Source organism: Diabrotica undecimpunctata, chromosome 2, assembly GCF_040954645.1.
Source record: "Diabrotica undecimpunctata isolate CICGRU chromosome 2, icDiaUnde3, whole genome shotgun sequence".
NCBI lineage: Eukaryota > Metazoa > Arthropoda > Insecta > Coleoptera > Chrysomelidae > Diabrotica > Diabrotica undecimpunctata.
The window spans coordinates 58,303,889-58,321,036 of NC_092804.1; the positions used below are offsets into that span (position 1 = coordinate 58,303,889).

The 17,148-nt window shown below is 33.3% G+C and overlaps 1 protein-coding gene across 3 annotated transcripts in view; it reads right to left on the reverse strand.

Annotated features, from left to right (window-relative positions):
• The window catches only part of LOC140434602 (probable sulfoacetate transporter SauU), a 190,918-nt gene that overhangs the window by 38,886 nt on the left and 134,884 nt on the right, over positions 1–17,148 (reverse strand). For all 3 annotated transcript variants that reach the window (XM_072522985.1, XM_072522984.1, XM_072522983.1), the window contains exon 2: positions 878–1,153. In XM_072522985.1, coding sequence (XP_072379086.1) covers positions 878–1,134 — 257 coding nt within the window. In that variant the 5' untranslated portion in view covers positions 1,135–1,153. The remainder of the gene's footprint in view (positions 1–877; positions 1,154–17,148) is intronic.

The following is a 17,148-nucleotide window of genomic DNA, read 5'->3' on the forward strand; positions in this document are numbered from 1 at the left end:
TTCCTCGAGCTAGAGCTACTGGCCCGCTGACTTCCAGTAAACAGTGGCCTGCCAGACTAAATTTTGCATGCGAACTTTTGGCCTGAAAATTATCGGATTAAAGTCGTTTATTGTTCTCCGATAAATTGCCATTCTCTTACGATCTTGGATAGACATGTAAGAGTATGAAGACGACTAGGTGAGAGTGTGTATTGCTGAACAACTTCCATTTGGTAAAGTATCCATATGGCATGAGGAGATATATCTTTTGACACTCTTTGACATATGGATTTAGTATTTATCGAGAATTAGACGTTAATTTGATTATATTTACTATTTTCAAAACTAGGGAGAAATATTATATTCTTAATACAACGCTTGTGTAGATAAAGTAGGAATTTTTCTGTTAATATTCTAAGGATTATTACGGTAATTAGGTCATAACCAGGTTTATTCTTGGGATTTAAGATAATATGGAAAATATTATTGTTTTGTGTTATTTATTATGTAAAGAGATTATATTATACTAATATACATAAAATATATCTAATTCTTTTCATTTTGCTTATGTATATTTATGTCGTTAAGTTAATAATAAACGAGATAATTCGATAATTATGCTTCCCCTCATCCTTCCACTATTTTTCCCTTAACTCGGAAAGTATCAACCGCACGAAAATATTTTTAAAAAAGAAATTGGAGAAAATCGCATTTGAAATAATTTCAGTTCTTACAGTTCTTGTGGAAAAGTTGAAAATGGCGGAGATATTAGCAAAAACGGCTCTCCTCTAATTGACCCCACCCCCTAAAGATTAGAATAATAAAATTTAGGGCAGCTTGGCATGCAAGGTCAAATGCTATCCCGACTGGACTATATAAATAAGTGACTATACATTACCTTGTGCCGTTTAACACCAAGGAAGCACACGTGTCTGAATCGTTGGCAGTTGAACATAATACTGGCAGTTCACTTAAATAGACATCTGTTAAATTTAACTGGCAAGCTATATCTCCAAAATGCAAATCTTGAGCTATTGCTTTACTAGTTACTCCTATAAGATAATGACCCAATTCTCCACAAATATATCCTATGGAGACTATTGCCAATACATACGTTGGATAAAAAGAAGCGAGCTTTTTTGTTAGTTCTATCATTTTTTATGGGTGTGATGATCTGAAACGAAAAAAAAATTAGGGTAAAAATATTTTCAAAGTAAAAAGTTTTAGTTTGAACTTTAATTATTCTTTTATTATATTATTGCATTTATACATTTGTTTTACAATCTCAAAAATAATCTTTTACGGATTATTACACCTTAACCCAACATAAACAATACAACAATATTGTTACAAACAATAATATATAAAATAACATTTTTAACATAATTTTAACATTTTTATTTAACTCATTATTGGCTATTGTCACATTAAGACACACACTTTTTTAAGTTGCATTGATTGATTTGTTCATACATCCTTTCTTAAAATGTCATTTTAATCAGTAGCTTTCGAGGAGCCATAGAGACACCTTGTAAATCTGTTTAAAACATCATTTAAATGTATCGAAAAAAAGCAAAAAAAGCAGAAATACATCAATCACAGAAAGTGATGGAGTCGAAGAAAGCTGGGCTAAAATTAAGTCTAATATCTTAGCCTCGGCCAAGGAAGTTCTTGGTGAAAGAAATATAAATAGAAATAAATCGTTCCCAAGGCGAAGAACTCCATCGTTTTGTACAGAAGTAAAGGAAAAATGTAAAGAAAAGAAAAATCTTACCTGAAATACATGTTAACCAAAACACAAGATACATACCATAATTACAAGACAATTAGAAACGAAACACATGCACTTGTAAGAAAAATAAAAAATGATCACTGGACACGCTTTTCGAAAGAAATTGAACATGATTTTTACGGTCTGCAAAAGAAAATATGGCGCTTCATAAGAGGTCAAAGAACGAAGGTAAAGGAACTTCTTCTTCTTCTTCTACTTCTTGGAGATCTTTAGATCTGTTTAATTCTGAAGCTGCCTCTGGTTAATTTCCTTAGAGGTAGATTGCCAACTATCCCTCCATCTTTTAGGTGATCTTCCTGGAGGTCTTGAATCGGGTGGGTTGTTTTCTAGGGCAATTTTTGGGAGTCTATTCTGCCTTCTCCATCTTACAATATCTTGAATTTTGCACTACTCTCTGACGTTTGTGTTTCTCACCCTGTCTCTTCTTGTTTTGCCCACTATTGTTCTTAGGGTTTTCATTTCGGCAACCCTTAGCATCTGCTTCGTTTTGTTGGTATCTTTGCGCACTTCTATGCCATATGTCATGATCGGTCGTATGCAAGTCTTATAGATTCTAATTTTACTATCTGTGCGCATATATGGATTTGACCAGACTATCTCCCGCAGATATCCCGACAATGCGGATGCTTTGTTGATCTGACTCCTTAGGTCCTTTACTGGGTCGTGTGTGCTTGATATATCTATGCCCAGATATTTGAATTGCATCACTTGTTCTATGGGGTTGTTCTCAACCACTAACTTCCACCTGAGCGGATCTTTTGCTAGTTGGTAGAAATGGCCATATTTAGTTGGCGGCTTATTTGAAAGAACTGAAAGAGCTGTCTCTGGAGATCATCTTTTGATTTGGTAATAATTGCTGCATCATCTGCGCAACACACCATAAAAATTCTTTTGTTGCCCATTCTGTATCCGAGATTGAGAGATGTTACTTTGTTTATAATTTTGCCATGAGTAGGTTAAACAAGAAGGTGCTTAAACTGTCGCCTTGTCTAATTCCTCCCTGTGTTGGAATATTTTCAGTGAATTGGCCTCCTGCTCTAACTTTGGTTACATGTTGTTATTTAGGTTATGGACTATCTTTGTTGCGTTGGTCGGTGTTTTATTTTCTATTAATATATTTAGAATGTCTCCTAGGCGAACTTTGTCAAACTTTGGTTCGTCAGATCAATGAAGCAAATATACACTGGCATGCTGAACTCTATAGCTTTTTCTTTTATTTGTTTTATTATAAATACAAAACCTTGTTGTTCTTCAGCATTAGTGATTTGCCTTTCCAATTTGTCCTTAAGAATGCTCGTGAAAAGTTTTATCATTGTATTTAAGAGGGTTATTACTCTGTAGTTTTGTGGGCAAGTTGTATGTCCTTTTTTAAATATGGGGATTGTGATGCTCTTATGCCATTCCTCTGGTGTTTCTGTGCCGTTTAAGATTTTGTTAAATAGTTGTGACAGTTTACTTTCAAGTTCAGGACGTCCATATTTTAAGAGTTCATTGGGTATAGCATCTGTTCTAGGTGATTTTCTGTTTTTTAGCTTGTTGATCTTTGCTTCTTCCTCTTCGTCATTGTTTGTAGCACTTATATCTGCTTCGTATTCGTTTATATTCAGCGTTTCTTCAACATTATATAGCTCCTTAAAATGCTGTTGCAATGTCTCTGTATGTACTCCCTTGGTCTGCACGATCTCGTTAACTGGTTTTTTCCTGTTCCGAAGCATTTTCCATACTTTCTTTTGGGCACCATGTAGACATATTCTGCGAGAGCTTCTTTCGATTGTGTGCTTTTATATCTTAGGTGGCATTTGCGTTTTAATTCAGAAAGTTCTTTTACCTCTTGACAAAACCACGGTTTGGTGTGGTTTATCGCCCTCGTGTTAATTTTCTGCTTTCCAATTGCTTCTTCTGCTGCTTGGTTGATGCATTTCCTGATTTTTTGCCAAGTATCTTCTACTCCTCATTCTGGTTGTAACTCGATCTCTTTTAGTTTGCTGATAATCGTGTTTTCATAATGGAGTTTTGTACTCTTTGTTGCTAGCGACTCTATATTGTGTTTTTCGATGAGCGTAAAGGAACTAATAGAACCAAAACATATAGAAAGGGATACGTGGATTGACTACCTAAAAAAGCTATATGTACGGGAAGAACAAAACGACGCTAGAACCGCAAACACCAGAAATTACCACAAATGAAGAGCTTAATATAAATGTACAGGATGTTCAGAAAATCTTGAAAACCTGAAGAACAGAAAAGCAGCAGGAAAGACGGTATACCAAACGAGTTACTGAAATATTGTGGAGCAACAATGACAGAACAATTAACAACATTAATTAATAAAATTATAAACCACAATAAAATACCGGAAGAATGGAGAACGGGCGAACTAATTCTACTATTCAAAAAAGGAAGTAAAAAACAGTCAGAAAACTACAGAGGTATAAACTTTAAATATTACGCTAAAACTTACAACTAAAATTTGCTATTAAATCAGAAGATAAGTTTAGCAGATGAACAACAGGGTTTTCGTAGTGAAAGATCGTGTACAGATGCAATATTCGTTATAAAGCAAATTACTAAGAAATCACTAGAGTAGAATAGACCAGCATTTCTGTGTCTGATTGACCTAAAAAAAGAGTTTGAGAGAATAAGACTCAAAGATGTAATCCATCTTCTATATAATAGAGGAGCTCCCCTAAATATTATAAAAACTATCGAAAACATCTACCAAAACAACAAAATGGAAGTCAGAATAGATGAAAAACTTACAGAACCTATAGAAATAGGTAGCGGAATAAGATAAGGGGATTCATGGAGCCCCATGCTCTTTAATTTGATCATGGATAAAATCATCTAAAGTGTTAACTAAGGAAGAGAATACAGAATGGGAAACAAAGAAATCAAAATACTTTGTTACGCAGACGACGCAATATTGATAGCCCAAGATGAAGATAGTCTGCAAAGAGTGGTCCACAGATTTAACATAAGAGCAAAAGAATTTAATACGACAATCTCATCTCTGAAAACTAAAAAAATAGTAGTCAGCAAAGAACCAACCAGATGTAAAATAGAAATTGATGGCATCAGTATTTAACAAGTAATGGAAATAAAATATCTGGGAATTACACTGTCTAGCTATGGAGACCTGGACAAAGAAGTGAGAGATCAAGTACAAAAAGCAAATTGACTCGCAGGATGCCTTAATAACACTATATGGCGAAACAGACACATTAACACTCAGAAGAAATTAAAAATTTATAAACCAGTGTAAGATCAATAATGACATATGCCCCAGAAACAAGACCCGACACATCCACAACGCAAAGGCTACTGAAAACGGCAGAGATCAGAGTACTGAGAAGAATTATAGGAAATACGCTGAGATATCGAAAGAAAAATGAAGATATTAGAAGAAAATGTAACGTACAGTGTATAAATGAATGGACACAAAATAGAAAAAATAATGGAATAACCACATAAGTTCAATGGGGGAGACCCGTCCGGTCACAATAGCAAGAGATAGAAGAAGTATTCAACGACCGCGCAAAAGATGGAGTGACAACCTTCCATAGAGGTATTAATCCGCCAATGAACAAGCAGAATTGCTTATAAACAGGAAGAAGAAGAAGAATGTATCTACAAATATGTAATAATTAGCAAAATTAACATCATTTAAAGAGCTTTTACCCACATATTTAATGGCTTCACTCATGTATACCAGGTAAGTGTTCATCCACATGTTCCTTAACCTTGGTCAAAATTTAATATTTATGTTTGCTTTTATTAAAATGTTGATACTTATTTTAGGTAACTGCACTGATGATGGACATGGTCCGAAAACGTTCTGTGATGTAACCCAAAAGGAAATTTTTAGAATAAAAGTTCATTTAACAGTGAGATAATGTTATTGAGTCGGTGACGACTAAACTTTGTATAGGTGATCATAATTATTTATCGTTGCAACACAAAAATGTTGTTGTGTTACGTGATAATGGCTTATATCTAAGAGAAACTTTCTGTGACAGTTTGCTGACAGTGAACCCACTCCATGAATCCACTAGACAAAAAATTTAAAGATCTAAAGTATATATTATCATCATTAATGGCATCATCACTTCGTGAGTCTTTGCTGCGTGTACTATTGCTACCCACTCTTGTCGATTCTGGTTCACTAATTCTTATTGTCTCGCCCCCATTTTGTTCAGATCCTCTCTGACTGCATCTTTCTATCTTTTCCTAGGCCATCCTACAGCTCTTCTCCCATCTGATTCTTCCCAAAACACATTGCTTATAAGTTTTTTGCAGCTACTCAATATCACATGTCTTGTCTTGTTTAGTCTATTGACCTTTATGTATCTCACTGGATTTTTCTTTCTAATTATACTCTAATTCGTTGTTGTGCGTGTAATCCCCTATAGATTTTGGTTTTGGTACCTTGTACGAAAGTTTTAATCGCATTAGATGTTGAGTAGCAAAAAAGATCTATTTTCCGCTATTATTCGCATTTCAACTTCCATTTTTAATTTGTTGTCGTTTGTCACAATTGCTCCTAGGTATTTGAATTATTAGAAACGACCATGTTTTTCTTTTATTTTATCTTCATTTATATTTAGACTAGTATTTAATGCAGCTTCTTTAGAAAATATCCTTAACTTTTACTGTTGACCGTGCTACTGCATCTACATTATCAACAAAAGCGGGAACAATATTTGCTTACCATTTACCAATAAGAACATCGGATTTACCTGTATGCAAATGAATTATTTACACACATATTCGCATTACCACAGCCAGTTTCTTAGGTCCACCCATCTTAACTATTGCGTCCCTAGTTTCAGACGATTAATTGAATCATAATTCTATTAAGAGCCTATAAAAACACTTGTGTACTTGATTATACTTCCAATACCTTTCAAGCATTTGTCTAATAGTAATTGTTGACTTTACAGGCGTAAAGTCACACTGTTAGTCACCAATAAGTTGGTTGCTGCCACTTAGGCCGTAAGGTTCCATTTTGAAATGGGAATTTGTACGTTCCCTTAAAAAATGTAATTCCTCATCATCGACATCTTCTTCTTATTGCGCCGTCTTCTTTTAAAGGTTGGCGATCCAAATGGCAATTGTAGCTTTGGAAACTGCTGCACGAACGATTTCTGTGGATGAGCGGTCAAACCATCTCCTCAGGTCTTTCAGCCACGAGCTCTGGCGTCTTCCAACTGCACTTTTGCCCTGCACTTTACCTTCCCCTATGATTAATTTTAGTAATTCATACCTTTCACCTCTCAACACATGACCCAAGTATTGTATTTCTCTCTCTTTGATTATGTTGAGTCGACATAATATCATCGACATAGTGTCTTAATAATTATAATATATGATACTCTAATTATGTAATTTAAGGGTCATCTGACCTCATTATGTACAGGTTCCAAATACTTTGTAGACGTTTTTCACTGATGATGATCTTATATCTGATAAAATCGAAAACGTTCTGAAAATTTATAAATCCATTTTGGATCATTTTAAAATTTTAATAAAAATTTTATTAAGGAAGTTTTACTTTATTGTAAGCTTTTTATATTATTTAATGCTAGAGCAAGCAAAAAACAAAGCAACGAAAATATTGTGAGCACATTAACAATATAATATGCTTAAATAAAGGAAACACAATCAATATTAGACCATTAAACTAATTGTACATTACAATATTTTCTGTAAAAGTTTGCACTTTCAAGAATTAGAATGACAACAGGATTTCGCACCGCTGCCACACCTGATATATAAGCCAACTTAAAATTCGACCTCGATAATAACAACTCGCATTTTTTCTTTCCATTCTTTTTTTAATAATAGGTATATCCCAGCTCATTATCGTATTTATGTTCATTGAATTTTATAAAAAACGTAAAGAAATCAAGCATGCGTCTCTCTAATGATACCAATTAGATTAAGTCAATGTTAAAAATAATAAAATGTCTAGTGGAAGTATAAATGCAGAGTGTCGTCAACATACAATTTACATATATTATTTTTTATTATAACAGGAACGAAAAGTTCGGTTTTATAAATATAGATTTTATTTATATTCTGTGCAACCGTGATGCATAAACATATGTCAATGTTTTCATACATTTAACGATACGAAAAAAAAAATTGAAATATAGAAAATATTTCATTAAAAAACAAAAAATTAAAAATAGCTGTAGGTAGGCTTTACCTCTCATCGTAGAAAAACATTAAACAATATTAAAACATATATAGGGTTATATATTATGTTCAGCCTATTGCAATTTTTGGGAATATTTTTATTTGACTTTTACGGCAAATGTATAAGATAACTAGAATGATATCTAATGCTAAGATTGATACAATCGATAAAGACAAAAATGTTCCCCGATGAAGGGTTAATTCACGATACTGTCGAATTCTTCTGAATATTACGTCCAGTTTGTAATGTGTAATGTTTAAATTTTTTACGCTCATCTTATTGAATTTCAATGGTTTTAATTTTGGTATGTAAGTTCTTCTTTCTAACTGGTCACCTCATCTGTTGGGTACATCAAGGATGCTTGACTTCTATATGTGATATTTAGATATTTATCAATTTAATCTCTTTAGTGGACTTTCGATGAATTGAACTGAATTTGGTTTAATAATTTGGGTAGTGACGTCTTTCCTTGCAAACTTCGATGAATCTAAGAATTGAATTTGGTTTGTTTGGGTAGTGACGTCTTTTCTTGCAAACTTAATCATTATTGGTAGGTACTCGTATACACTCGTATACAAAAAATTATTGATTTGACGTAAAAATCTTATACAGATATTAGAAGGTTCCAAAAAAAAATATATTAGGGGTAGCGGATGAAAAATCCGTTTTAAATAATCTTTAAAAGTGAAAAAGTATTTTTTTGACTATAAAACGTTTCTTATGCAGTTTCGAGAAAAACGGTTCAAATAAAAATTGTAGATCTTAAAATGTTCTTTAATTTGCGAGTTTCTAAATTAAAATACATAAAGAATTTACAAAGATAGTGGCAAAAAACTTTGTTTTCTGCATAATGGCATGTAATATCATCATCATCGTCATTTTTGGTTCGACAATCCTCTGTGGATCCTAGTCGCCATTCCTATTATAGGTGTTCCTGTCGTTAGCTTCTTAGCAATCATGTTGTCAATCATTTCTATTATGTGCCTGACCTATCTAACTCGCTGTGTTATAATGCACGTTAAGATATCTGGTTCATTAAGGAGTCAGTATAATTCGAAATTAAATCTTTTTCGCTACTGCCCTTGATCGTTTATAGCTCCAAATATTTTGCGGAGTGTCTTAAGCTCGAATATTCTCAGAAACCTTTCATCCTTCTGCGTTAGAGTCCATGTTTCCGCCTCGTATGTGAGGACCAGTCTCAGCAGTGTTTTGTATACAATAATTTAGTTTTTCTTTGGATATATCTTGAGTGGAATTGTTTTTGGAGTCCATAGTATGCCCTATTCGTAAGGTTTGTTTTTCTTTCAATTTCTTTGCTTGTTTTATAGGAAGTAATCACCAGCGAGCTAAGGTATGTAAAGTTGTCAACACGTTCAAAGATATGACTTCCAAATGCTGTTTCCCATTCCTCATTTACTATGGGACCCTTAGTAACCAACGTGTACTTGGTTTTGTATTTGTTGATGACTAGACCGATCTGTTTCGCCGCCGTTTTCAATTCTAGGAAATATTGCTCAACATCTCGCTTGCTACGCCCTATTATCTGAATGTCCATCCTTTATCTCAAAGTATCGAGTATTTTCTCCCTGTATCCTAAAGCTGGCTTTTAAGTTAGACATTGTCATTCTCGTTAATCGGATAAGTTTTTCTGGTATACAAAAGTCATGCACTGATTCGTATAGTACTGTTCTCTTAACACTGCCATATGCGGCCTTGAAGTCGACGAATAGGTGATGGGCTTAGATATTAAATTCTAATGTTTTCTCGAGGATCTGTCTTATACAATAATTCTGGTCAATTTTTGATTTTTCTGGAGTAAATCCGGCCTGGTATTTTCCAGCTATGTCAACTGTGTAAACTGCCTTTCATAGAGAATATTTACTAGTATTTTGTAAGCAGTTGTTAATAGGGTTATACCTCTTTAGTTGGCACACTGGAGCTGATCGCCTTTTTTATGTATGTATTACGCCTTAAGACTATCCACAGGGCATGGTCTTAATTTTGCAGTAATTTATAAATGTTAATATCTTTGTGTTCTGCCTAATGGCATATAATATAACTACTAAATATTTTAGCAGTTAATGAGTTTTTAAAGTGTAATAAATTTCAAATAGATCCACCGAATACTTTATAAGTTATTTACTTTGTTTATCCCAGAGAGCGATATTTTAAACAACTGTTCTTGCCCAGACACTCACTCTAGGGGTATTCTGTAAGTAGAAATCGATTTTATAAAGGTGAATTTTAAGGTATATTAAAAAAAAACTGCAATATATTATTAAATTTCTTAAAAAAATCAGTTGGAAAAAGGACTGACTTTTTAGCTTATAAACAATTGTAACCACTTTGACAATTTTTATGCCACGCTCCTGTTAGTGGGCTGAATAAAAAGCTGGTGAAAAAGCACACCTTAAAAATAAAACAAAACCTTCTATGACCAATAAGAATCAAGCATTTATTTTATAAAAATCATATTTCTATGATTTATTAACATTAACATACCGAGAAGAAGTAAAAAGGTATAAACCATTAAAATGGTGATACCGCCACGAAAAAGTAGAGGGGGAACTACAAAAATATCATTTATACTTATTAACTACTTATATTCATTAAATGCAATTATAATTGAATTTAATGTATATAGTAGCTAATAAGTAGCTGAAATAATTAAAATAAGCTATTTTGTTGAAAGAAAAAACTATAAAATTAAATATAAGAAAAAAATGTATTTTAATAACATATAATTTTAATTATATATTTATATAAATAACATACACTTATTAATAAAATTTAAATATTTCTTACGAAATAATAGTAAAATTCAATATTTTTTTATGAAAACATTTATTTAACTTTTTATTTTTTCAGGATTTTTCAAGAGATGAAAATAGCACAATTTTTATTATTTTGTTCAGCTACCCCAGTTAAAAAAAATGTATAAAAAAATCTATAAGTTGTATTACAAAATTTAGATCTTGATTTAGAATCCTCTTAATTTTAAGCTCTTAATGTTAATAAACAATGGAAGTATGGTTTTAAGAATAAAATACTATCTTGGTTTCTATTGATCATAGAAGGTTTTGTTTCTTTTTGGAAAGTGTGTTTTTTCACCAGCTTTTGATTGGGCCTACATAGGTGTGTGGCATAAACAATATTAAAGTTATTATAAATATTTATAAGCTTCAGAGCTTCTAGAAGCTTCAAAGCGTCCATTGCAATTTACAAATTACCTATAGAGTCACTGTTTGTCCAAGTAGAGTTGTTTAAATAATCGCTATTCGTGATAATTAAATTGAATAAATTATAAACTATTTGCTCTACCTCGGTAATATTTACTCACTTTAATAAATCATTAATTGCCATAATTTTAAACAGCTATATGGCATGTCGTTACTCAACAAACAAAATTATTAATATTCATAAATTACTGCAAAAATAATGGTTTTTGAAATTATCTAGGTTCCATTGTTTCTGTTCCCATTCTGTTCTGTCCCTTGCTTGCATTTTCCAGTTGCCGACTCCCATCTTCTCGGCATCTTGTGTTACCCCGTCCATCCACCTCAGCTTTGGTCTACCCCGTCTTCGCATTCCCACGGGTTGCGCTGTTAAAATCTTTTTTATCATGTTGGATTCAGGGGCCGGGTTACATGTCCTGCCCACTGCAGGCGGTTTCGTTTAATTATAGTGGTAATATCTTTACCACCAAATGTATGCTTGTAGATATTCTACAGTTCAAAGTTATATCTACCCCTCCATATTCAGTTCTCACAGACCGGTCCGAATATCTTGCCTAGCACCTTTCTTTCAAAAATCGATAGAGCGGATTCATCTGTTTTCGTTAGCGTCCATGCTTCTGATCTATATGTGAGAACGGGGACTATCAATGTTTTATACAGCCTTATATGAGTTTTTTGAGACAGACGTTTGTTAGCTAAGTACTTTGATAGACCATGATAACACCTGTTTGCAATTATGATTCGCCTATTTATTTCCTCAGATGTGTTATTATTGGGGTTAACCGATGTCCCTAGATATATGAACTCTTTGACTGCTTCAAAGTTTTGGTCATTGATGATTAAATCTGCGTCAACATTTCCAGCTCTTATATTTGTGTTAGTCGCCATGAATTTGGTTTTATTTTGATTTATATGTAACCCCATTCGTTCTGCTGCTGCTACTAGCTCGGTTAGGATTTCTGCAGTTCTCGCCCTGGTTCGTGTTATAATGTCCACGTTGTCTGCATATGCTAGAATTTGGACTAATTTATTAAATATTGTTCCCCTGCTATCTAAATTAGCGTCTCGTATAACTTTTTCTAAGGCGACATTAAAAAGCTGACACGCTAGCGCATCTCCCTGCCTTAACCCCCTATGTATTTCAAATGGGGTTGACGAGTCGCTTTGAATTTTTACTGCTGATATCATCTTTGCCATTGTCACTTTTATCAAACATATGAGTTTTTTTGGAATTCCTAACTCATTCATAGCGTTGTAAAGACTGGGTCTTAAGACACTGCCATATGCCGCTTTACACTATCGAAAATTGTGGCATTTAATAAGTTATTAAAGTGTGCTGAATTTCAAATGGATCGATCAAATACATAGCTTATAAGTTATCCAATTTGTTTATCCCGAAGAGCGATTATTTAAACAACTGTACTTGCCCAAGCAGTCACTCAAGAGGTATTTTGTAAACTGCAATCGATTTTTTAAATCTTCGTTTTTAAGGTATATTAACAAATTCTGAAGATTTTATTAAATTCGGTATTAAAAAATATTGTAAAAAGAGATGACTTTTTCGCTTAGAAACATTTATATCAACTGTGACATTTTTTATGTCATAGACTTGTATGTAGACCCAATGAAAAGCTGGTGAAAAAACACACTTTTCAAAAAAACCCTATGATCATATGATCAATATGAAACCAAAAAGCATTTTTTTAAACCATATTTCCAATGTTTATCAAGATTAAGAGTTTAAACTTAAACAAATTGTAAAAGAAGATCTAATTTTTCTGATTCGATATAATCCGTTATAATGATGATACTCGTAAAATACCGCCACAGAAATGTGAAGGGGAGAACTGCCCACTGCAATATCTCAACTTTCTTCTTGTCACTGGTCATTGAAGGTTCTGTTTTTTTTTTGGAAAGTGTGCTTTTTCACCAGCTTTTCGTTGAGCCTACTTACAACCGTGTTACATAAAAAATATCAATATTATTATAAATGTTTAGAAGCTAATAAGTCAGCCATTTTTAAACTGTTTTTTAATAACAAATTTAATAAAATGTTAAAGTTTTTGAAATAATTCTTATAAATGAAGCATTAAACAATCGATTGCGATTTAAAATAATTCATTAACTGCCATAATTTATTGAAAAATTAAAAAAAATATATTGAAAATTGAAATATGACATTTAATCGTTTAAAAAATTATTAAAAGCAGTGATTAGATACCTGTATTAAAAAAGGTCACGGCACTTTTGTTAATTTCTCCGGTTTAAATATTTGTAAGTGTTATTTAAATTCAAACGTTAAAATGATTTTCTTAATCCACTTTTCAGATGTTTCTTTTTCTTTTCTGAGACGTTTTCATAATTGCAATTAAGTAGCCAAGGCCTAATTAGCATTCAGTGAAAATACTCTGTTAATTAATATCTGGCTGGCTTGTACTTTTATTATTAGACTATTAAAGTATTAATGTGTAACTTGTGTAGTCCCATTCATTAATGCGTTTTGTGTAATAACCATTAAATATTTAAATGATATGATATACTTTTTATTCATGTATGTGGGATGGGGACTTGGCATCTTTATGGTCTCATGGCTATTGCATAACCAAATATACAGCTAATTATAAACTGACATTTTACTAAAATATTTATTGAATACTTATTTAAAAATTTGTTGATTAAGTATAATAATGTCTCTTTCTCATTCCTTGAGCCCTTGTCAGGGCGTGGTGACATTCTAAATATTATTAGTTCGCTATCTTCACTGGCTGCGATCCTGTACCATATGGACTGTGTGCCTATCGTTTTGCTATCGTGTTGGAGATCTTTTTCTTGGTCTTCAGCCTTCTTCTTTTAATTTTTCTTCTACTATTAATAATTTTATGGTCTCCGTTCTTCTAGCTATGTGGCCGAAGTAATTTAAATATGTTCGGTTGACTTTTCTTAATAACCTCTCTTTTATATGAAGCTCTTGACAGATTGATTCTATGTTCTGTCCAGAACACGCGTAGAATTCTTTTATATCGCCCACATTTCGAAAGCTTGGATCTTACTCCGATCGATTTTTTTGGGAGTTCATGTTTCAGCTGATTATGTAGCAATGGGAAAAAATGAAGCACTGACCAAGCTGAGCTTAGTATTCCTTGTTATGGTTCGTTATTTCCATATTTTAATCAATTTAGCTGTTGTGGTTCGAGCCATTGCTAGTCTAAGCTTGATTTATAAGGAAAAATTGCCATTGTTGGTTATCAGGGAACGTAAGTATACAAATCTGCCTACCACTTCGAAATTCGCCACTTGGTTTACGGTATATTATTATTTGCTCTGTCTATGGTCATTATTTTTGTTTTTCTGGTGTTGATCTAAAGTCCGAATTATTCGCTTATCCGGCTTAGCCGTTCAGTGATGGTAATCACTTCTAAGTGTGTTATCTGCGTATCGTAGGTTGCTGATTTTTCTGCCTCCTATAGTTATTAATTTATTCCATTAGTCTAGTACTTTCCTCATTATATATTAAAAATACATGTTGTATAACAATGGTGATTGATAGTATGCAGCCCTGTCGAGTTCCTTTCTTTGCTTTAAACACATCTGAATATATTCTGTGTATTTTAACTTTGGCTGAGTTTTTATCATACAGATTTCCTATTAAGTTACATAACTAGGTGGATAGGCACTTCTATATTTTCTATTATACTCCAGAGGGGATTCCATTTTACTGAATCAAAAGCCTTTGTGTAATCAACGAAACAGAGAAGCATTAGTATATGTTATCTTCTCTCGCTTTTTCTATTATCTGTCTGGTGTTTAGTATATGCTCCCACATTCCTTTTTCAGGTATAAATGCGCATTGTACTTTGGCTATCTCTAGAAGTAGAAAGTTCTTCAGCCGTTCATTGTTTATATGTAGTAGGATTTTTCTTGCGTGAGGAATAGCAGTTTCAATTGCTTTATAAGATTAATATTCCTTCTTTATGGATAAGGATAAAGGTTAATTTGCACCACTCATCAGGCCATTCACCTATGATCCATATTATGTTGCACATATTCAGTATTACATCTACGCCAATTGCTTTTAGATTTTCCGCTGTTATGCCATCGATCCCTGGGGATTCATTCTTTTTTAGTTGGTTGAGAGTCTTCTCTACTTCTGCTCGTAAAATTATTGGTTCTGCCTTTCTGAGTCAAATATACCAGTCGGTCGTAAGAGGCGATCAATGGGAAGGAATGAGAGGTGGAGAGCCGTCGTTTGAATTGTCGGGTTTGTAGATACGCACTCTGGGGGCTTCGGCATTATGGTCATTGGTCTACACTCCTGACACGTGAAACCACTCTACTTTTATTCTACATAACCAAAGTGAGGTTGAATGAGCTCTGACCTTTATACGTCCTCTCCCCATTAAGGGCGTAAAATTGCGCTACGTACCCATTATTGAAGACTAAGAGTTCTGGAGGAGTACTCCTCGGCAGCCACCTGTCTACATGCTAGGTCGAGTTCCTCTACCTCTCCATGCTTTTCTGCCTCGGGGGATAATGGATTGGTGGCAGCATAGGTACTAGGGGAGGGTGGAGCCCCACGATGCTCCGTGAAATGCGCCACCCTCAAATGGTGTCGAACTCGTAGTGGCTATGTAAAGGTCATATACCTGGGTTCTGCAGATGTTTTATACAATCGGAGGAACACAAATTTCTTCATGCCTCTCTGATTGCATGTTTGTGGTGTTGTGAGACTGATGCATCTTTTGAAGTGTCTTTGTATAGTTCTGAGCAGTAATTTTTCCATTTCTCAGCAATGCTCTCTATTGAATCTCTCTCTTAAGATCTTGAAGTTGTGGCTTTAACTCTCGGGCCAAATATTTACCTTTTAAAAATAGTTTATGACCTTCGTGAAGGTTTGCATGTTACTCCAGTTTTTGACACACGTTATTTATATGATTGTTTTTTCAATATATATAATAATGTACATTTAACGTACATAGTAATGCTAATCATTTTAAAAGAAAAATAAATTGATACTATAATATATAGATAGATAGATACTATTATAGATATACTCAAAATACGAAATAGCTGAAAATGATATCATTTGAAATTTAAAAACTGTATTTTGTAAACCATTGGAAATATTTTATAGGTAATAATGTAGTGTTATATATTAGAGAAAATATTATAGCCAATGAACAAGACATATTAGAGAGGTGAATAGAATATATTGAGGAGATGTTTGAAGACGATAGAACACTGGTCCAAACATAACACTCGATGAAATGGAAAGAGCTATACAGCTATTAAGAATAGGAAAGCAACTGGTCCAGATAAAATTTCAAGCGAAATAATCAAACTACTCGACGATAAGGGTAAACATTCTCTTCTAAGCCTCTTCAATAAAATATACTAAACAGGACATATACCAACAGACTGGCTACTGTCAACATTTACCGAATGTAATGATACCGAAAAAAAAAAATAAATAAACGTCAAACAGTGTGATGAGTCTGATGAGTCATGTACTGAAAATTTTCCTAAGAATACTGCACTCGAGAATTTACAACAAAATAGAAGTACAACTAATTGAAACACAATTTGGTTTCAGAAAAAACCTTGGAACCAGAGAAGCACCCTTCAGTTTGTAGGTTCATGATTCAAAGGTATAGGGATATCGAACAATCGGTATATATGTATTTTATCGACTTCGAAAAGGCCTTTGACCGAATAAACCACGACAAACTCCTAGTGCCCTGTTAAGAATAGAAGTCGTATCTGCAATTTTGAGTTTTTTTAGGTTATAACGCCAACACATTGGTAGCCAAATAATCTACCTATATGTTAAGAATAAAAGTCCTATCTGCTGTTTTTAAAAATAAGTTATTCCACTTTAAAATTTTGTCGGATCTGCATTTTTACAGTTTATGTTAAGCCAATCTGTCGAATCTCCATTTGTTAAC